Source organism: Mercenaria mercenaria, chromosome 10 (assembly GCF_021730395.1).
Source record: "Mercenaria mercenaria strain notata chromosome 10, MADL_Memer_1, whole genome shotgun sequence".
Lineage (NCBI taxonomy): Eukaryota > Metazoa > Mollusca > Bivalvia > Venerida > Veneridae > Mercenaria > Mercenaria mercenaria.
The window spans coordinates 33,536,193-33,559,885 of NC_069370.1; the positions used below are offsets into that span (position 1 = coordinate 33,536,193).

A 23,693-nucleotide genomic window follows, 5' to 3' on the forward strand; every position below is an offset into this window, starting at 1 on the left:
CGTTGCAGTCCAATCTGAATACCACTGCTCCACTGTCTGTTCTGTTTTGTTCTTGAAAACCAGAAATATAATATTTCTGTAATAGTGTTCATTTTATGTCAACATCTATTTTAATAACTCTACATTGCTTTCTTTTTTATTATCTCCCTTTTTTAAAATGGATTGTCCTAATATTAACTCTAAAGTGCTAGAGAAACTTTATTCAATCTTCACACAAAAATAGAGAGCATCAAGAGAAAATACAGTTTAAAAGAACCGTACTTTTTTTATCACATTGAGTTTTCTGAGCCATAACTCTTAAAGTGCTGAAGGGGATTAATTAAACTGCACACAAAATAGACAACATTAAGGGGGAGTGCAGTGTACAAGAACCATAATACTGCATTGCTTTCGATTTGAATTATCACATTTATCCATAACGCTTTTGTCCACAGACTAACCACAACAAACGGAGATAACTCAAGAAGAAAACATGGTAGAGTTATGGCACTATACACTGCACAACCTCTCAATGTCTTTTGTAAATGTGCGAAAGTTCAAATAAAATCTCTCTGTTATTCTCCGGACAAAAGTGACATTTAAAAACTTCAGATGATTTGAAAATTAAGTAAGATAGAGGCATCTTATATACAACGCTCTCCATCTTTGTGTGCAATTTGAATAAATTCCCCTCAGTTCTTTTAAAGTTGTGATCCTGACAGATAAATTAAATAATGAGGACCGTTAAAAAGTAGTGTTAGGGTTAGTATGGGGACACAAGCGCTATGGTTAAATTTGATAATATGTTCAATTAAGATTTTAAAAAAAATACAGTTTTCAAACTTAAAATACAGCTGACCCTTAGAAAATATATTTAATAAATATTCATAGGGATTGCTTTTCATAGCTTTTATAAACCCTTAGAAAATAGTATCTTGTCAAAGTAAAAAAAACACCACCCATCATGTCGGACCGAATGACACACTGGTTGCAGCGTTCGCCCGTCAATCGAGCGTTCATAGGTTTGGTTTCCAGTGCAGTCACTCTATCCGTTATTAATATTTTTCTATGGAACAGTTGTAAGTTACTATGGAAAAAGAGTTTAGCGCTTGTAAAAATAAAATGTTGACGGGCGTAAAACTGAAAAACAGTTATAATTATTCCTGGTTAATTCTGACTTTTAGATTGGTCGAAATATGCACAGTCATAACAACATGAAGTTAATCTCAAACGTTAAAAATGTACGGACATTAAATACATGTAGATAAGTTATTGCACTTATGCATTTGATAATTATTGTTTAGGGTTTACGCTGTTTCTCACCAACCTTCCAATAGACATTGTAACCATCGATTGATTCGAACAACGGACTACAGACGGGGGTCATCTTACAGTTGTTGTGACATTCTTTGCAAACCAATATAAGGCCAAAGAAAATTATCAGATGCTGAAGAAAACAAGGAATCTCTAGTTTTATAAATTTTATTTTGTATACAAAAAAAAATGATTTAATCGGAATCGTCCGAGCTGCCTCGGAAGCTTGGGCACCTTCTTTGTGATGAATCGATTGAAATGAAGCTGGTTTTTACGAATTAGATCCATGAGTGGCCTCTTCCGGGACACTTTACGCGTAGGCTTGACTGCTAGAACTTAATTGTTGTGTTCCGGCGGAAGTGGATGAAATGGCCCGTAGTTTAGATTGCGGCGGTGTCTTTGTCTGTCTGCTTCCTGCAGCCACGGGAACTTCATCAGAGTCCGAGAATGCCTCCAGGGCAGCTTCCTGGAAGTCAGACCAACTCGCAGATGTCGAGGGGGTCTGCGATGAAGTGGTCTGCACCAGTCGCATCTCTAAGCGACAGATGGCCTCCACCTCTTTCCTGTAACGAGGAAATACACACAATCATAAAGATATGTACAGGTAGGTTATTGTCGGTGAAAAGCGATAACCGTTGCTTTGCAATAGGTGTACACTTCTTATGCTTTATCAAATATGATATGTGTAGTGCAATAATGTTATATATTACATAAAAATCAATAAACAGAATTAGGTGATGCTAAAATTATCAGATGCCTTATGGCAAACTACAGTAAAACCTCTCTAATAACACAATGTGATGTGTTTGTGTTGTTAAGGCAGTGTTACAGGCTTTAAATAATGCAGACAACATTTATGGGAATTTTCTTCATTACTTTCAGCATGGACTAAGCTTTCCGCATAGTAGCCAATTTTTTTTATTTCTAGTTCAGATAGATTTTCCTGTATACCGAGCCCCAATAGCTCAGTCGGTAGCAACGATGATTAGTAATCCAGAGGATCAAACTGTGTGAGTTCGAATCCCGGCTCTGCAAATATTACCTTCCGACGTTTGACGAAGGTCACTGCGACTTGAGCCATTTGTCTTTCACAGCTTGGCTACCTACAGGTAGTTTATGTAGAAAGGTAGCCAGTTGCTTTTGAAGAATATTGTGTGGAATACTGGTGACAGAAAGCCAGGAAACGCACGGTTAGGTGAACTGGCCGCCATGATATAACTGAAATACTGTTGAAAACGGCGTTAAACTCCTATAAATGAATAAAATTTACTGTATACAATGTAGGTACAGAGTGCGTGATACCTCATATCTCGGGCGCCCGATCGTATTTACTCGGAGTGGTAACACTATTCTATACTGCTCGATTTAGTGGTTAATAAAATAAATGACACCACACCCTACATAATATATCACACAAGAAACGTTTTGAGCTGGGTCTACCACTTTTTCTATAAGATAATGGTTATATTTTTATTTTATGATATATACATGTAAACTATTTCCTACCTGATGTCATCATCTTCTATGTGTTTTTCAAGCATAAGTTTTCCAAACTTGTGGGACCATCTATCTCGGATCTGCTTGCCCACTGACCTGAAGTCTTGTACAGCTCCTTCACTGGCCCAGGAAGATGACCTAGATTTTCCTTCATCTCATCGATGATGGTGCCCCATTTGTTGGGATGAGCCTGGTAGCAACGTATGATTTCCTCCTTATTGATTTTTACGGTTTCTTTTCCTTTGTATAATCGTGTCTGAAATAAACAAAAATGGCTTTATTGACCTGTGTTTTCACAGACACACCCACACACTCGCGCGCGCGCACACACAGTCACACACACATACCGAACTATGCACGCGTACAAATACGTAGGCAGTGATTCCTCACTTGTAATCAAAACGCAACAGACGACACATTTGTGCTGAGAAACATTTCCTTTCCCTCGGCCTCATAGGAAAACACGTAAGTACTTCAATGATTTAATAATGTGTATACCTTTTTAAAATTATCACCAAATTACCATTTTTATTAATTGAATAAAGCTTCACTTACTTGCAGTTTTATCTCGTTCCATTTTGGAAAACTGCAGGTGTGTACAACACAGCGCACATGAATACGCGAAGTGGCTGTGACTACTAACGATTATATACGCGGAACAGGGGTACTTAATGTTACAGACGGAATTATATATGAACCAATTCCACGCCCATTGCAAACGAAGATGTATATGTGCATTTTAAACCAATAACTGACATATATTGATAGAAAATTCACTCTTCTTTAGATACAACTATCAGTTTACGTTCTATGTTTCAGACAGTACAGTTTAACCTGTCTGTAAAGACCATCCGTGGGAGCAGAAAATACGTGGTCATTGTTTAAGGTGGTCTCTTAACAGGTTAAATGTCATTGTAATTGGTCTGATTGGAGATAACATTAGTGGTCTTTGCAGGCAGGTTTTTGCAATAGTTGTCGTTTTGTTCGCATGTGGTCTTTAACACAGGTTTGACTGTATATATCTGTTTTACAGGTAGAATGAATGCTGCCAGAAGCATTCAAGGTCTATTGCCTGCCTTAGCGCCCGGATCTGAATGATTACTTGCACCAGGTGATCAATGCACTTTTGATAATGACGCGTCTGCCACCATATCCCCTACTGGACATAACATTTCGGCTATTAGCAAACGATGTCAATCATTAAGGAGGTCGTGATGTTTTTCAACTTTTAGCAATGAATCGTTACCACTATTTTAGGTGGCTGGTGAAACACCCGATACTTTCATACAGTTATGCGGCCAGATTGAGTTTGACACAACTCGAGAGCATGTGCTGTCTGTAAGGAACATACTTTTATTATTCATGTTTTGGCTTCATTGTTACCCAACACACCATATGCTCTCAACTATATTTTGCATTTGCACAACAACTGTACGAGAAAAAATATGTACATGATTCCTTTAGCTCACAGAAAGTTAAGGGCGTCAATACATTGGCGCTCTGAACAGGAATGGAAAGACATGTTCTAAACTGCCACACGCTGTTGGAGCTATCGACGGTACCTCCCATAAATATTATCGACCGTCCATTGAACCACTAGAGCACTACTTCTCTGGTTACAAACAATACCATGCTATACATACGCAAGTTGCAGTGGACAGTAATGGAATTATAAGGTTTAGAGAGAGTGGTTTCCTAGGGCACCTGAACGACGCACAACAATTCGCTATGATGCAGCAAATAGGTACAGATCTTGTGTTTCCTTCTGAATGTTGTCTACTTGTTGATAAGATATACCAACCGGTACCCAGTAGTTACATTTTATACGGCAGCCTAAGTAGTCAGGCGTCGAGGGAGGGACAGGAGAAGATGCGTGAAATTTAATAAGTACTTAAGCAAGTGGCGTATTATCGTAGAGCACGCCATAGCCGAACTAAAACTTACAGGGCTACAAGTGCAATTTGGTGCAACCAACTGCATTTATTGTTGTGTATTGTTGTTATTTGTGCAGGACTGCTTTGCTGCAGAAAAGAGTTAAACCTAATATTGTAGTAAGTAGCTAACACTGCTCTGCATTGACCTCGGTTAAGATAAAGGTATGTTAATGATACTTTGTTCTTTTTTATGCACCCTTGCTTTACTCTCACCGCTGTGGTGCCCATGCGAAAAATGCACATACAAAGTAGTTTGAGATCTCCCCTGAAAAACAGCCGGCTTAATCCGTCATCCGATATCCGCAGACCTAGTTCACCTAATCCGACAATGTCTATTTATATCACTGCGGTCTGCTTACACAACCTGTCTTTATAGTTGCTAACCAGCAGGCACTCTCCATAAGAAATTGACAACTTTCCCACTTCATGGAGAGCTGTTGCTAGTCGGACTCGAACTAACTAACTCTGGATTCCGAGGAAAATTGTATTTAACTATTTAAGAAAGAGTTGAAATAGGCTTATACCAAATATGAAAAAAAAATCTAATAATGCAACTTGCCGCAAAATAAAGGCTAAAATAAATCCTAAAGACAACTTGGTTGAAAAAAACGCGTGGAAAATACGTAACGCTTATCCTGTGCTTAAACTTCCCAATTTTCGTAGCACCGTAGCGTGAAAATGTACCTGGTAGTCAAGGAGTTTTATAATCTTATTTTATTCAAAAACATTTCAGGAACATTTTCAGGAAATTAAAAAAAAACAAGCTATTGAGGAAAGAACGAGCAGTAAAATGTTTAATAAGAATTATCATTTTTTTCATTACGTTTTTGTGCATTCAGCATGCATTCAGCTGTACAAGTGTTACAATAAAATAGGAATGAAATACAAAATTAGAATACGCTTAAAATGAAATTTATATTGTTGCAAACGGTTCTTTTTTAAATTTTGATGCACAAAATCTACGCATGAAAATGGGGATAGGGGAAAATTTAAGACAATACAGTGAACACAAGGTCGGATACCCCTGTATGTCTTTCGCTCATTTTACAGTAAAATAAATTCATACGATAATTTTAGTTTTTAGTTTTTTTTTTTAATCTATGGGGCAGTTTTTACACAATACTTGATCATTCCGCCCGAAAACAATAACTTCGTAGAAAAGATTTATTTTCGCATGATTTTTTCATAAAGTAAGTATTCCTTCGGCGAATTGTACATGTTTGAAAATTACATCACCGTATAGGTTTCAACGGGCATGCTATATTAAAGGAAGAACAATTACTTTTTTAAATGAATAGACGCCACGAAATTAAAATAATCGCCATAGAATCGACCACGTCAGTTGGGTTAAAACGTGATTTTTCGACGCCATTTTTTGCGTAAAAAAGTGTGCGTTTGACCTTTTTGATATTTGTACATCGGGATTGGATCAGCTTTGCTGTCATTGAAACATATTGTCAATGATTGAAAAAAAGTATGCGTTTGACCTTTTTGATATTTGTACATCGGGATTGGATCAGCTTTGCTGTTATTGAAACATATGGTCAAGGATTGAAATTCCCGCTCATTACGCCTTCTTTACCACAAGTCAGTTAAAACATGATATTTCAACAAAAATCATATGATAAAAAGTCATAAGTCACAGACCTTCCGGCTTCGGCCAAAACTGATTCAGGGTCAATTAATTTGTTCGCGTTGGGCACAGAAAACTTAAAAATGTTCACTTACAGGGGGCGCTCATGCCGGATAATCTTCTTGTTTATACAAGATTTCCCCTGTATGTGCATTCCCAATATAAGCAAAAAACAACACTTTTATGCAAAAAATTATCAAAATTAATGATTTTATCTAACATTGTAAACAATCAACAACAGAATGTAAACTGTATTAAGCCCAGACATAAATCGCAATTTACATTCAAGTTGATGCGCGTTTATTTTTAAACATTTTGATGCGCGTTTAAAGTGTATGGAGGCAAATCCATACTTTGATATTTCGAATCGAAATTGAAAACAAGTTAAAGCATAGCAAAAGTTCCTTCTTGGGCACATCTATATAAATATAAAATGATCATCTTGTAAAATTTTGGTTGCAATGTCTGTTTTATACTGCAAAAAAATGTCAAGTACGTATTTACGCTAGTTATTATTAACATAAATTGTTAAATCCAACAACAAATTAAATCTGTTGCCACTTTCAGTTGAGTAAATACGGCAATAAGACATTGACCCGGTCAAACCGTTATGATTCGATGCGTGAATTTGTTGCACATAATTAGAGGGTCGCAATGGGGTTTGTTTTCACATATTAACCATGCATTTGAAGATAACGATAATATTTAGTTGTTTACATGAAAATTTGCTGATATATGTCTATCTGTTTGTACATATGTTATGTTCTTCAAGAATGGAGGAAATAAAAGAATCAGTTAACCATCCTCGGGTTTAGTAATATGTAATCCATGTACGCGTTCAGTCAAAGAGTCGCCTCAATTAGGAAAGAATAGTTTTAACGTCAGAGGTTATTTCTAAGGTCACGATGTTTGACTGGCCAGCTTGTAATGACAACAGCTTTCGATATCAGTAGCTCAGTCAAGTGTGACTTACCAAACTATAATATTCCTTCTCAAGAGAAGGAATAATAACTAAATCTCGATTTATATCTTAATTTTTGTTTATTTCACTTTATGATCAACTGATTTTTGAATCAACAATATCGTCACTTTACGACAGCTGTAAGAATAGCTAAAATTCAAACGTCGTGGTTAGCTGAGACCACAAGGTAGGAATTATGAGAAAACGCATTATTTATCAATTACTGGTTTTTCTAGGAAGCGGACTCGAGAATGGTTTAAATAGGCTTGAAGCTTACATCACAATTGAGCTAAATGAAATACATGTAGTACAAACTTAACTAAAACTTGAAATCAATAACTTTGACATGACACCGTTGACACAAGGCTAAGTAGAAACATATTCTTCCCCATTACGTTATGAACAATTTCTTTCACCCTGAAAGTTCACTGAATAAACACACCATACGTATATTTACTTCCGTTTAAAAGGCTCATTTATTGACGATGTAAACTTCAAGAGGATGTGTGTCGCATCCTTGACAATTTGAACTGTTACTACAATGTATATGTACTTAGTCTCAATAAACTATCAAAAGTCATACCACCATAATCTAATTTGAAACTACAATCTACAGAATTAAAACAAAACGTAAAAACATTTATCGTTCAATCTTTGAATGAGATGTTTGAAACAGTTTATGTCGACAATATCTTATTCTTTTTAAAACAGAACGTATCTAACATTAAATCTGAGCATGAAATATTTTAATTCACAGCTATTGCGATTAGTATTAAGTCTACAATTGATATATTTAATACTACATGTATATAAATGAATATATATAAATGTATTTGGAGATATCTTTCCATTTTCATTTCCAGAAACTTCTTTTCGGCGATATATGACATTTTTAGTGTCAATTTGCCGTAAAACCCCCCTCGCTTACTCATGTCTTAATATAACAACATTTTGTACATATATTTACTTTCTACATTAAGTGTTAGCGTTACTAATTTTTCCGCAGGAAAGAAAGTACTTTTGATGCGGAAAGATTATTTGGATATCAAGTGTAGTAGGTACAAATACATCCGTATTAAGCTGCAAGTATAGCTAAGTGCAACGAAACACTTAATTTTGTTTACAAATGTAGGTTTTACAAATGTAGGTTTCCCAGCCATAGAGATATTTGCAGTTTTCATATTAACAATGGATCAAAGGCTATGAGTCTCTCTCTCTCTCTCTCTCTCTCTCTCTCTCCCCTCTCTCTCTCTCTCTCTCTCTCTCTCTCTCTGTTATCGAGAGTAAATAAGTTTTTCTCTAATCTACTACTGCAGAACAAAAAAGAGGACATATTATTTAGCAGTACATATTTTAATCGTGAAAGTTCATGACATGGAGGTTGATTGGCACTTACTCGGACACGGTTCCACCATGAAAGAATGAGGTACATGCGAAGTAAATGGGCACAATATAAACGTATTACGGTGTTGACGGTTTGGCATAAACGCAGAATGATTATTGTTTTAAAGTTTTAATATATCAAGAAGGTGCTAAACTTAATCCATCAAACAAAAAGAAAATATACAGTTATTTAGAAAAAGAACTTTAACAGGTTATCAATAGCGTGATAGCAAACTAAGAAATAAGAAATATATGTTAACTTGATGGATTTGCAATGAAAAAAAAATACTGTAGCCATCCTGAAACATTTGAAAGCATGACAGAATAATTATACAAAACACTTTATTTAAAAAAGTAAAGACACTGACTACATTGTACTAAGTAATGGAATATGACTAGATATACTGGAACATTATGAAATACACTCAGATATAGGAACTATTGTTAATCGAGGATATTACAGAAATGTCCTTTTATATTGGACGAGTTGAAAATAATAATAAAATGCGAGGCTCTGTCTAGCATTGCATCAATTTTATTCAACGAGTTTAATAAATTCAGTGTTGAAAGACACACATCTAATATTAGTATTCGTTTTGTCACATGTAAGCTTTTCCTGCTGAGATGTCAAAATGTCTTCTTTCTTTACCTATTATAGAATGCACTCAGTATTTTCCTGTAAGTTTTGAATAATATTTAGTATTTGTTGTTTTGATGTTCAGTGTAATCCATGTATCTATAAATATATCGTTTTGGTACTATTAATTTAAAATCTATTAAGTAGTTTGACATACAATGTCTTAGTACAGTGTAGTCATTAACTCTATGTTTTGCCATATTACAAATGATATAAAAGGTATTTAACGATATTTTTAAATGTTACAAAATGATGACTGTATATGTTTCTTCATTTTATATCCATCATATTGATACATATTTCTCATATCTTAGTCTACCACCTACTATAGTTCACATTCTTAACAGCCGTTTACAATTTCATGAATTCAAATGTGAAAATCTTACTTGAAATACCTGAAAATTTATTTTCGTGCACTAGTTTCTGTTTAGTATCAAATTTCAACAGTTAACATTTTATTAATGAGCACATAAGTGCCTTACCATAACGCATGTATTTCTGAAGTTAAAAAAAAGTATGCTTTATCATGCCCATAAATGACGGCATTTTACGGTCTCACAAAACAAAGGATTAATATCCATTAGGAAAACCCATGTCTAAAAAGGTAGCTCTCAGGTCATATATCTGTATTTAGTGCATGGATGTGTGCACGGATGTATACATAGCTAATATATACACAAAAATACATAGATAAAACGTAATAATGGACAACAATAAAGAAGCAATCAAATAAAACAAAACGTAATTAAGAAACTGATTTATTGAGTTTAATACCTAATTTATAGTTACATTACGGAATATAGAAAAAAGTAATGAATGTTTCAGTTGATTTCTTGGTCGACAAAAAAGTCGTAGAATTAATAGTTTAAAGTTTAAACATATCTCTTTTTTTAATTATGACATTTTGACTTATCAGCCCAGTCAACACGCGTCGAATATATACTGGTAATGTAATTCAAACTGTCGGCCGACGATTAAAGGAGTCATGTAATAATGTTTTTTTTTTTGTTATTCTGTCCCAGTTTCATAATTTTCAGTCCCCTGTGTACATATACGAACGTTAACTGGTACTAGTAAGAGATCAAAAATGACATCTGGTACCTGCATTTATACGTTCTGTTTCAAAATCTCCAGAAGCAAATGGTTCAATTAAAGAAAAAGATAGGAAGATATTTAATTGACTTAAAAATAAAGGCCTCAAGCATATTATTTTCATTTTTATTTACCATTGAACCAAACCACTTCTAGATTATTGTCTACAGTGTACTGTGTACGAACAGGATTTAGTTGATAAACTTTTTGTATGGAAGTAATGATGTGTGCTGAATTAAATGGATTCATATGTTTCATAAAACATACACATGATTTAAACAAAGTATTAACAATCACGAGAGTAAATCTGTATGTGTTACAATTAAGCGTTTGGTTTGTCATGGGATTTCATCGTCGAGAAGTTAAGTACAAGACTTCGAATCACTTGGACCTCATCTCTGTGGGTTCTAGTCCTTCCCGGGTCGTCATTTAAAGAAGCTATCCACCTTGACCTAAATTTTCCGGTGAAATTGCTTTTTAAACATATTCATTGTATAATAGAGTTCCGCTTGAGCCGATGCTAGAGGGCGCGAGGACTGCTTCATTACCTCCAATAAACTGACTCACTCAAAACGAGCCTGCAATTTATTTTGTTTTCGCTCAGTCACTTATTTTCGTATTGTCCCTAGAATTTAACAATTTATATGAAAATAACATTGAAGCATAACATGAATATGCATGTTCATCTATTTCAAAGAAATTGCATCTGTTGAACCCATGTATTTATCTACCCCAACATATTTACAAGTTCTATTTTCGAAATGCTCAGACACAGTGCAAGAATTGTGCGAACACTCTTTATATAGAAAAAAATATATTATTGGGTAAAAAATACCTATCCATGATATTGAAAATCTTCACTTCATATTTGAGCGAGTATTTCTAATATACAGATTGCATGCTTTTGTGGTACTAGTCTTGGAATATTATACTATTTACAGAAACAAACTATTTAATTTATTAATACAAATGTTCGTCAATAAATAATCAATCCATCAGTCAGTTTATCAATCTGAGTCTATATCAGTCGAAACAAATAGTCTTTCAAATAGTTTGTTTCATGAGGCATATTCAAAACATACTTTTTGTATGTATCATCTCTGTCTACCAATTTTTTAAAAACATTTACTATCGCCCAAAGTTTATTGAATTTTCATTACTGTAATATGTTAAATAGGATTGTGGTAAATAACTAAATAAATTAAATAAAACTATATTCGTTCTTAAATATTCAACGTTTCTGCCGTAAGGTATGCAATAACCAACGTTTAATACATACAATCGGAAGATTATAAATCATTGTTTTATTTTGCACCAAAACTTGAATATGTATCATCGGTCTTTACAGTCTCTGTGCTGTCATTTGTTATGCAATTATACGTTGAATCGTCATCACATAATGCTTGATCTTTACTTTTAGTCCCCTGAATGCCGTAAATGTTATCTGTTTTAGATTGTTTTACATTACCGCCTAAATGATGATACTCGCCATCATCCATATCATCAGATTTATTATAAATGCTATCGGCTTGTCCATCAAAACAAATTGGTTTATTTGCCACTGTACTTGAATCGTACATGCCTGCATCGTCAATGACCTTGTCATTGGGAAATGCAGACTTAGGTCCGCTTCCAGCAAAAGCCTTATCATATGTTGTATCTTTATCCGTATCTAGTTTATTATATACATTTTCTGACTTAGCTGTTACAGAATCTTGACGGACATCTGTTGTATCGTAGACAGTATCTTCAGTTGCTGTATCGTACGTTACACTTATATTGTCGTGTTCTTTTCGTCCCGGTTCCAGGATAAAGTAGTCATTTCTACTTTGAGATTCATTTGGCATTGCAAGCTCGAGGTTGTCGTTATCAGTTTCAGTTGTTTGGTAGGTTGTATTGTTGTGGCTACGGGAACATTCTTGGCTGGCCGTTTTTCGTCTAATAGATCGAATAGAGAGTGATATTTACCGATGGTAAAACAAATTTTGAACAAATGAATGCATATAAATATAAAGATATTTACGAAACTGAATTATAATTTGTTTTGAAAAAGTAATGGCAAATTCAGTAAATAACAATTTTCAAATCGATAGTCCATTTGATCCGGGATATTGTTGAATATGCCGCAAAATACTGAGGTATGTAGTATTTAGAAATAATATTTCAGTAAGGTTAGGATCGAATTCTATATAACAGAAGCGTGCTAGTTTTATTCATTTAGACGCGACGAAGAGGATATACGCCCAACGTTTTAATTAAACGAAGGCTTAGTCCAAGCGCATCATTCCGCGAGGCGTATAACTGATTAAGAATTATTCAGTTAATTACAATACCCTTTTGCTTAATATTATTTTTGATACTGATATAGCTTACAATTTATAAAATAGATTATCCTATACTGGAGTCATCAGTGGTGATTATTCTGATAACAGAGTACTCATAACATTCGTTTCATATGTATACCGGTTGCAAACACGCTAAATTTAAGAAAACTTTAAGAAAAAAATTATCATTTATTCAATGCATTAAATGACGGGAATATCAAGTTGTCTTAGTACTACTACAAATAAGTATATCACTTTTCCTCCACATAAATTTTTGTTTTCGTTACTTTCTTTCTGATTGTGAAAAAATAATAAAAGCTTTACCTCCTCCTTACGAAACATATCAGCAAAACTATGGCAACAGCAATAAGTATCACAGATACCGAAACTCCTACAGCGATGTATATACCATAGTTATCCCCAGCTACAATAAAGATTATAAAATCTAAAACATTCTTTTTGGAAGCATAGAATGCAACCAAGCAAAATAATAGCAGACCCGGTTTGACTATGTCTGGCAATGAAAGAGCAACACCCAGCACATGGTTAGAGCGCAATTTTATTTCATAGATATTGCACAGACCCGATGATCCAAAAGGACCTGAATATATAACAGCACTGAAATAATAAGCCTTAACTATCACAGCAGCTTTCTTAGAGTACTGTGTAGCGGCTGTTTAAATTCTACCCGTTTTTTTTGGCTTAGAGTTTATATTATTTCCTTTGGAGTCAGGGAGTATATTCCGTTTATCTGCAATAGAATTCCGGTTACACCGGTGCTAGTAGGCTTGGTGGATGTTGCACATTTCATTACCTCTATGAACAGGTTCAAGCACACCGAGTCTGCTATTATTTTGCCTGGTTGCGTTCTATGCTTCCAACTAATTTTCTTACAGATTTATTATTCATGAAGATACTGCTAGTTACATCACTATATATCTAAGTCTGATAGCCTTTTGTTCACATATGGGGGGTTCTCTATTTTCAGTTACACAGATCCGGAATCAAAAACATATCTGCTATTGAAAAATAATTAAAAAAAAAGTGAAAACCTGTGTTAAATATTTATGAAAGAACCAAAGTAGATTTTAACGTTTCAAATATATCTAAAAAGATCTTTACCCTTTTGCAAACACCTATTCTGTATTTATTACAAAGTCCACTTTTACACAGAATAAAACATGTATTGTCTTCAAGTGTGAACATGCCATTTCCTGTGCGAAGGGTGTGTATAAGGTAATGAAGCTTACATTTATATGATTAATATATATGAATGATATGATTTCAAAGTTTTGAACAAATTCATTACCTGTATTACTTGTATTCGGCAAAGCTGGAGAAGCAGAACTTGAAAATTGTGTTGTTTTTACCGATAATGATTCGCTCTTTGTTACATGAGTCATTTGTGTCTTTTTCCTGTTTCTGTCTGAAGTAGAACGATATATAAAAATAACACAAACACTACAATTACAAATAATCTGTATGCTTCCATAATAAGATATATACGGTTATGCTTACTCAGTTATCCTTAAAGTGTGGAAAAATACGTTTTTCTTAATAGCACTGTAAATGAAAATATCCACTTACCATTCGGTTTGAGTTGAAAGAAATAACAAAAGCTGTCTAAAACCTCAAAAATAAAATATTTCAGAAAATTAAAAATTAAATTATATCTTTCTGTGAGTAGGATTTGTGTTAGGAGATATTTGAGTTTTTTCGGCTAGCTTGACTCACGTGTGAATGTACAACATTTTAAGCTAAAATGATTTTTTTTCTAGAGATCAAATAGAATTTACTGTACATGCACTTAGACCTCTTTCACTTGCATCTCTCGATGATTAAATTACAAATAATTCATTCATTTGACAAATAAAAATAAAGAACGTTTGTAATATTTTGAAGTGCTTATTTTTATAAATATTTCACTTTGCACAAATAAGATACCTTGTACGCAAAGTAGTCTTTTCATCGAATCGGCCTCTGCAAACCTTAATTTCACACTGGTGTTTCCCTCTTTTGTCAAATAGCCGAGTTGCTTTTTATCGTGTCTCCTTTCCTCTGAAATTTGAAGGTAACAGATAATTGTTAAGATTCATCGAAATATGTTTGCTTGTTTGTTTTGAGTTTAACGCCGTTTTTCAACAGTATTTCAGTTGAAACGGTGGGCAGTTAACCTTAACAGTGTTCCTGTATGCTGTTCCAGTGATGACCTTCTGTCTTCAAGTAACTGCTAACTTCTCCACGAGAATCAGAGGTAGCGGACGATTGATTTCAGGCACAATGTGTTTTTTATAAAACCGTCAAAGAGAACACACACGGCGCTATGAGATCAAAGATCTACGCTCTCCCTCTGTTGAACTAAGCGGGTGGGCTTCATCAAAATATGACTTAAACAAACGTTTACTGCTATTGTATACCTGAATTTCATGTTTACTTCTAAAACGTTTTAATGAAAATATGTTCCGTGTCGCCTTAGTGTAGTTGCCTGATTCTAAATTCCGTTTTAACTAAGAGCAAAGCAAATTTTATTCATAATAAAAATCATATTTTTGTCAGTGAAATATACTGACAATTAAGCTTATCTATTTCAAGACAATGAATACACGTTGATACACGTTATATGATCATCCACCTTTGCCTTAGTCGGGAGATATTTAGCGTTACAAATTCATAATTCCTAAATATTTCATATATTCATTGAATAAATTTCTGATTATGAAAAGAAATTGCAAACAAATGATAACTGCCCAAAAGTTAATCCTTAAAGAATACGGAAAATATTTTATAAGATTTTGCTATTTTTTATGTAAACTTAAAGCATATATCTTTACCTGGAATATTTGCATTGTATTTGTAAACTACATTTGTTTTGAAAAGTCCAGTCCATAACTGTGCTTTAGTTCCTTTCATAACATCCTTTGAATTTGAATATAATGTTGGGAAACGTCCATTGTGAAAGCAAGTATTTGCGGCATCTATCCACGAACAATATTCTGACGTGCCTTTGCATCTTACGTTCTCAACGCGACCATCTATGTACAGCAAAACAAAATACTAGTAGATAAACTTTAAACAAAAATTCTACAACAAACAGTTAAAGATAAAATAAAATATCATTTCGTTGCTCTGGGGAAAATATCTGTTAAACTTTTCGCTACGTATTACGCTTTCACAATGTAAAGATAAAGCTACTGGTACAGATTCACATACTGCAATGAAAATAACGTAGAAACAAAATTTAATACTAAATGCTCAGTAAATTCCCGAATAAGGACTACTGTAAAACCTTTAAAAGGGTGTTTTAAAGTTTACGTGTTTATTGCTGGGGTTTTTTTTGCGTCGGTTAGAGAGATCGATTTGCATCATTTAATGCGACAATGGAAGATAATATAAGATAATATATAAAATTCTAACCCGATCCGATTTATTTTCCTATTAAACAAAGAAGGCTGAAAACAGTGAATTATTATACAACAATTCACTGTTCTGACATCACAATTATTACGTCATAGCGCCAAACGGCATAGCGGCGCGCTTGAAAAAAAACCGTTGAAAACGGGCAAATATTAAATGAATGCCGTCAAGGATGTACTTGAAAGTCCTTGGTAACATGTCGCGCTGCGCCCTCGTGATCTAATTCCTTCGCATCTGAACTCCAAACAATGATTTATTCAGCGACAAATCACTAAATGAGATATATTATTTCTTAAATAATTATAAGGTTATAAAGCCAAATAATACATAGACCACCAGAATATACTACGGACTTTAAATCTATGCAAAATATCTACTAGCACATGTTTAATCTCCACTCACCATAGAAACACATTGCTTTGCGAGAAAACGTACATATATCCCAGTAGAATGTTTTTGGAACATTTGGATCTAAATGTAGGCAATCCCTGTTCCCCGGAGACGTTAACTTTACGGGTTGAATAGAACTGGCTGTAACTGTATTTGTAATAAAAATAAACCATGATTTAGTCTTCCAATATTTTGCATTAAAATCTTTCATTATCGTACATCAAATGGAATCAAAGAATTCTTCAAAGCCATGCAGGTAATATGAATATAAAAGTGGCAACAGATTTCGTTCGGTAAAATATAACTAAGGTACTTGTTATTTGTAACTGTCCCTGCAAAATCACACCAAATGTGCAGTAAAAGATCAGAGAGTGCTTATTCACAAATGACTTCACCAAATACCATTTAACCATTAAATGCGGACAAAATGTTCATAGCCTTGACTTAATTTTTATACAGTAATCGATTAGAACCAAAACTTTCGAAAGAGTATTTTCTGAAAGAAGGACAGAAAGTCAGAAAGGCAAAGCGACAAGACAAACTCAAATTATCTATCCATGTATTATGACGCTTACTTACTTAAAGTCTAATTACGGCAGGCAAACAAAGCTAAGAAATAGGAATGTTCTAAGAACTTCTCGATGATTTAATATTTCAATTGCTGCATAATTCCTGCTAATAAGAAGATGCCGAATTGCAAAGAAAATGCTAAATCAAATATTTAAGTGTAAATATCTTTTTTAAATCTTTAAAGTTTTAAGCACATGATACAAAGCAATTTAAAATATTCCTTGTTTATTTTATTTATTCGGTTTAATGCAGCCATTAACAGTATTTCACTTACATACATGGCCAAGTTAACCTATCCAATGACCATTGCCTTTAACCCAGGATTAAACTATTCTCTTCGCATCACAATAATTAGAGTTGGAGAAAAAAAAACTTTATTCATATCATCTTTAGGCAAACATTACGACATTCGATTCGCTTCGAACTCTTTCTTCTAATCGGTAAACGTCTGCTCCGAACTGACTCATTATCTACATTTCAAACAAATAAGTCATAACCCTAACCCTTATCCTGCTTGACACGATATATTTTGCCTTTGCGGCCGGTATAGATCATGATCAGGCGGCTTTTCCATGCAGTCTGATCAAAATCTGCAATGTTCGCCATTTAGTCAGTATCTTTTTGGTAAGCACCCCTTTAAACAGTTAATGGTACTGTCCAGATTGAAAGATGGACAAGTTCGTTATAGAAATAAAGGTTTTATATACTCTGTGATTATCAAGACAAATTCCAGCATTAAGACAAAGGTTTATTTTACACAGTTTCATACTAAAACTATGTTTCTAATAAATGAAAACCTGAATATTACAGCCTTAGTTGGTCCTAATTTGTCAAACAGTTAGTGTACTTGAGTTACTAAACAAATGTTTATATTAGGGCCACATTTTCTGGTACATTTTATTCGTTTGCGCTTTGCACTTCTTTTTTGTAGCTAATTATTATACTAATTGTAATTGCTGATTTTACTCCGAATCTTGTCAGGCAGAATCTCATTATGAAATATAAGAAAATTAGTTTCATGAGCCAAAGCATTGTATACACATTTACCAGAAAAAAATCGTTGCGTAGAGATATAGTTTATGATTTAAATCATTGAATCATTGCAACCAGACTACCTTCCACTATATGGACTGCACTTACACTTAATATCTGTATGTTGATATATGTATGCAGCAAATCATCAGATCGTTATTCACTTATAAGCTATGCCTTTTTCATGTAGCTGACCCATTCAATCTACATAACGCTACAATTCTTCATAAACGAGTATCTCATTTTCTGCTACGATTCTACGTTTTCTGCAGAAATTACTATCATCTAATTGATATAAATGCATGGTATCTCTTCAGTCTCCATTTGGTTGCATTTTCATGCTTGTGTTAAAGTATTGCTTTATAGCTGAAAGACTTATAACAAAGTCTCGAGGTATGTCGATTATGTATATTAAGCGATAATATCAAAGCCATTATTGGAATCAGTGAGCAGTTGATCAAACGCAATAAACAGTTTTCTCGGACAAATATGATGTATTACAATTAACTGGTACATTGCGCAATTGATGGATTTGTCATATTTTCCAGTGTTGTTTATACAGATATAAACGCATCAAAAATAACAATATATATAAAGAAAAAGTAAACAGCATTACATGAGTAACATTATATTTGCCTACCGGTTTCGTTTATACTCATCAGGGCAAATAATAAAAATAATAAAATATGGCGTCAATAAATGTGTAATTGCTTAACAACGTCATTTTTGCGTACACATGTGTACACAACGTTAATATTGTAACGTCATCAATTTTGGTTAAGTTTTAGTTTAAAGATATCAATGAATAGCGTTCTTTAGACAACCTAGCTGAAACATCATTACTATGAAATTTGTAAAAAGGAAATATTGAAAATTTAGGGACGGTTTTTCAGGCAGCCGGTTAGCTCAGTCAGTAGAGCACTCGCCCTGTAAGCGAGGGGTCCCGGATTCAAGCCCCGGATTAACTGCATATTTTTCTCACCCAGTGACATTTGGCGCCCCACGTGGGACCGTGGCATGCTTGCTTGGCCAGTCTTACGACGCTTGCAATATTAATAAAAAATTAATACCACCGGAATTCGAGAACGAATTTCCAATTTGTGGGGATATATATATGTAACGGTACGGACTTGGTCACATTAGGGGAACATATGTTTCAAGCTGCCGGTTAGCTCAGTCGGTAGAGCACTCGCCCTGTAAGCGGGGGGTCCCGGGTTCGAGCCCCGGACTGACTCCACATTTTTCTCACCCTGTGACATTTGTATCATTTCTTAAATGAACATTAATACACTTATCCGTAAACATTTAAAAATTATTGCATAAGTGCTTTTAAATATGTATAGTTTATTTGGTTCCTTGAAGTTAACGTACTAAGACAACAATGAATATGTATTTTGAATGGCTTTCGCCTTGTTATATGTAACCATACGATACTGCGAAATTATGCTTTCGAGTCGTCCATAAAAACTTGCGACTGAAATGCTGTTGTAAGTTGGTGCCAACAAACAGAAATATTCCATAAAGAAGAAAGACATTTATGAATTATTTAAGTATATCTTATACCTTATAACAACTGTAAATAAACAAAATGCTCATTCTGAGGTAAAATAGACAAAGCATTGAGTTACCATGTGGATTGATTTTGTATATTGATATGTAGCTGTATTTCACTGGTGCCCTATCTTGACCACATGCAACAGCAGGATTGTTGCATTTGTCTGTGCACCATGCTTGTGTATGTTTTGTTAAGTTATATACATCTCCAAGACAGTAACACTGAAATAATAGATTGAGATGCCACAGATGAAAGCGTACATAGGTGTTCATTTCATATAAGTCTAAGCAAAATTTAAAATTACATGTTGGGGCATCACTTGTTTTACATTTTTATGCTCAGAAGGTTGTATAATTGTAAAGTAATGCAACCTTTGCAATATTCACTATATGCATGTGTATAATTATATAAAATCTAATCAATAATTAGACACAGGTCTGTGATAACTTCAAACTCCATTTTTATTTTTGAAAATGATACATTGTATCTATCAACTCATAATTCTGTTAACAGTTATACACACATCATTTCATCATTATAATGCTATTTTTAAGCAAGAAATAAAATGAAGTTCTTTCTTACATAAATAAGTACTTGATTGTGTTTGTATTTGTTTGTACAAACAGCTAAAGATATGAAATTGCCTATGATTTCTGTATCGTTCTAGGATGCAGTAACTGAATAATACGTTTGTAATAAATAAAGAAAATACTTGCTTAAGTTGACTAAAACATTTAAAAGAGTAGGTTATTCCAAAAATCCTACATGTATGATATTCCAAAATAAAATAAAAAGTTAGATCATTAGATATTTTGGTATTATAAAATTTACCCGAGTTTTAGTCACGCCGATGATTGTACTTTCACTGCAGCCGGGAAAGCAATGTCCTGGATCGCCTTTTATTTTGATAAACTGCGGGTCAATTGCAAAGAAGGAACGATGCTCGACACATCCTGCAAACATCAGTTATATAGCTTGGCAGGATTATTATAAGCAGGAAATACTGAACAAATTTGAAAAGTGTTATGGTTGTCAAGTGTGACTAATTTTACTTTTATCACATGTTTGACGTCACGGGAGTGTAATAAAGCCATTAAATAAAAATGATAATACACTAGTGTAATAAAGCTTTGACGTCGACGTCAATTATAGTAAAGGTGACGTCGGTCAAATTGTCTTGTTTATATAGTAAAAGAAAGTCGATTTTTTGATGTTTCGACAAGAAAGGTTAACATGTGATAAATAGAGGAGCCGATATTACACGAGTGTCTTTTCATATTGAATTTATTAAACGAGTTGAATAAAATTGATAAAATGATCGGCAGAGCCTCGTATTTTATAATTTTATTCAACTCGTTTAATAAATTCAATACGAAAAGACACTCGTGTAATATCCTCTATATATGACCGTCGCTGCATTGCAGATGATTAAAATTTAAAAAAAAAAGATCTTTATATAAGGTATGGTATGTATTTCTATATATTGTAAGATATTTAGGAATGCTATCCAGTATTTAGGTTCAGCAATGACGCATCATTGTATATGTTAGTTACTGCCTTCGACTTTTTCAAAAAACATTATAGTTATATCGAGATAAATTACATAAGTTTAAATTAAACGCACCTTGATATAGCCATTGAGTCTGAACAAAACTGCGGTACTTAGGCAAAACGACATTTCCTTGCTGTTACTTTGATTCAACCGACCATGTACTTACCAATATATTCAAATACTCTCACTACCTGATAATATCCTACCCATACGTCTTCATTATCGGGAAGATCTATTATAAGGTTATCAACATCATAGACATTTGAGGAATTGCTAATAGCAGCGTCGACCTTTGGTGTTGCCGGTACACATTCCTTTCCATAATCGGCCCAATATGATTTATTCGACGGCACGTAAAATGTACCTTTAATTAATAAGAACAACCTTTTATTTCTATTACAATGAATGTACGATAAAAATCACTTATTACCGCTATGGATATTGCATTCCTTCATTTTTCACCAGTCATACCTGTTTTCATCGAACTCCCTTTTTTCATTTAAGACGGACATCTTTTTCAAAGCCACATATATTATATTATTACTTTCTCGGCAATAAACTACGTTAAATTACAATGGGACCTGAAACGTCAATATTTTCAAACTTTTCGTTCGAATTTCATATCGACTGCTTGACGTCATTAGTGACGTCTGCTTCACGCGAGTCGTCTAGTCAAAAGTTCTTTAACCATGATATTTTCAATTGTACTCATGCTAAAGAACACATTTACATTATTTATATAACTATAAATAGTGTAGATACGTATGTAATGAAAGATAATTAGATTTTCATCAAGAAATATGCACTCGTTCTTTCGTGGAATAATAATGCGCTTCTAAAGTCGCGAAATATCACCGCTGCAGAACTCGTGTTTTTTCACAATACAAATCTAGTAATCTATAAATATTAAATTAGATTCGTAAGTATTTTTCATGTAATATTCACACACATCATTGCTGCAATTTATATTAATACAAGTACTGGTATCTTCAATGCGTGGGTTTTATATTAAATTTAGAAGATTTTGATGAGTAAAACATTATATAAATTACCTTGACCCAACACCGTTGTCAAAATTCCAAGTAGTAACACATTCTTTGACATAATGCGCTATATATTTCCTTAATAAAACTCTTTAAACAAATAATACACAATACATTAACGATATTAAATCTAACAGGACGTGTCGCATCCTTAGCAGTTTGTACTATGGTAAATGTGTGTTTAGATAAACACAAATACTTAAGATTAATTAAACTTAATTTACATCACATACGAAAGTCATAAAGCGTATCTAATTACTCATCTAGAAAATCATGCATCGTGACATTACTATATATATATTTTACAACGCATGTTTCTTTTAAACATCAAAAAAGATAACGATTTACTTTTATGCAGTTGTGTTTAATTTGTATCGCTATCATTACTTCCTATTTTGGCCTCTAGGAAACAAAGTGCTCCCGAAGCGGAAAGATTTGTTGAATCAACGATTATAAGATACAGGCGAATCCGCAACTAGTTGCGAGTATATCTAAGTGCTACATCATATGAAAGTGAAACATGTTTCTCCAATTGTTAAATATCATACAAATGAAAATGCGATGAACAGCTGATTGAAATGTATTGTTAATTAAATTGCTTTCCTCCTTTATCGAGCATTCGGAAATAGCATCTTCAGCGGTTGTATTGGTCACTTTTATATTAAACATAATGCAAGTTATAATTGTTTTGTTCTGACCATGTTCAATTTTGTTTATCTTCAGCTCTCATCTAAATATTTTTTTCAATGAGTTTAATCCGTTTTTAGTATACACTTCTTTACACTAGAAACTAACTAATGACGCAACCTACCAACGGTTCATACAAACAAGAGGGTCATGATGACCCTATATAGCTCACCTGTTAAACTTGCCCTTGGAATAATCAAAATAAACATTCCGACCAAGTTTCATGAAAATAGGACCATAAATGTGTTAAAAAGCTTTACATTAGATTTGAGCGGTAACCTAGTTTTTGACCTCACATGACCCAGTTTCGAACTTGGTCTTAGAATCATTAAGATAAACATTCTAGTCAAGTATCAATATGGCTTCAAGAATGTTAACAAGACTTTCATGTGATTTGAGCATGTGACCTAGTTTTTAACCCCACGTTACCCGGATTCAAACTTGACATAGGGATAATCAAGATAAATATTCTGATCAACATTCATGAAGATAGGATCATAAAGGTAGCCTCAAGAGTGTAAACAAGCGTTTCGTTTGATTTGACCGGGTGACCCAGTTTCGACCTTGGCCTAAGAATTATAAAGATAAACATTCTGACCAAGTTTCTTGAAGTTAGGATCATAAAAGCTGCCTCTAGGGTTTTAACAAGCTTTCCTCTGAGTTGAGTGGTGACCTTGTTTCTGACCCCACATGACC

General features: G+C 33.8%; 1 protein-coding gene across 4 annotated transcripts; it reads right to left on the reverse strand.

Annotated features, from left to right (window-relative positions):
- Positions 1-7,802: 7,802 nt before the first annotated feature.
- LOC123559443 (uncharacterized) lies at positions 7,803-22,852 on the reverse strand. 4 transcript variants are annotated; one of them, XM_045351274.2, is made up of 10 exons: positions 22,320-22,849; positions 21,434-21,631; positions 20,547-20,668; positions 19,789-19,936; positions 16,571-16,705; positions 15,586-15,786; positions 14,699-14,812; positions 14,064-14,180; positions 13,079-13,178; positions 7,803-12,368 (listed from the first exon to the last, which is right to left on the reverse strand). In XM_045351274.2, exons 1-10 carry the CDS (start codon positions 22,369-22,371, stop codon positions 11,735-11,737), a joined length of 1,821 nt encoding a protein of 606 aa, XP_045207209.2. In that variant the 5' UTR covers positions 22,372-22,849; the 3' UTR covers positions 7,803-11,734. The 4 variants fall into 4 exon arrangements, with proteins under 4 accessions (XP_045207209.2, XP_053408641.1, XP_045207210.2 ...); XM_053552666.1 differs by lacking the exon at positions 14,064-14,180 and having other exon boundaries at positions 22,320-22,852; XM_045351275.2 differs by lacking the exon at positions 16,571-16,705 and having other exon boundaries at positions 22,320-22,851.
- Between the last annotated feature and the right edge of the window lie 841 nt (positions 22,853-23,693).

Coding starts and splice junctions, on each gene's coding strand:
- LOC123559443 (XM_045351274.2), bottom strand. CDS start 22,371: ATGTCAAAGAATGTGTTACTACTTGGAATTTTGACAACGGTGTTGGGT. Junction 19,937..20,546: donor TCGGCGTGACTAAAACTCGG/GTAAATTTTATA, acceptor CTATTATTTCAG/TGTTACTGTCTTGGAGATGT. Junction 14,813..15,585: donor ATACAATGCAAATATTCCAG/GTAAAGATATAT, acceptor TTCAAATTTCAG/AGGAAAGGAGACACGATAAA.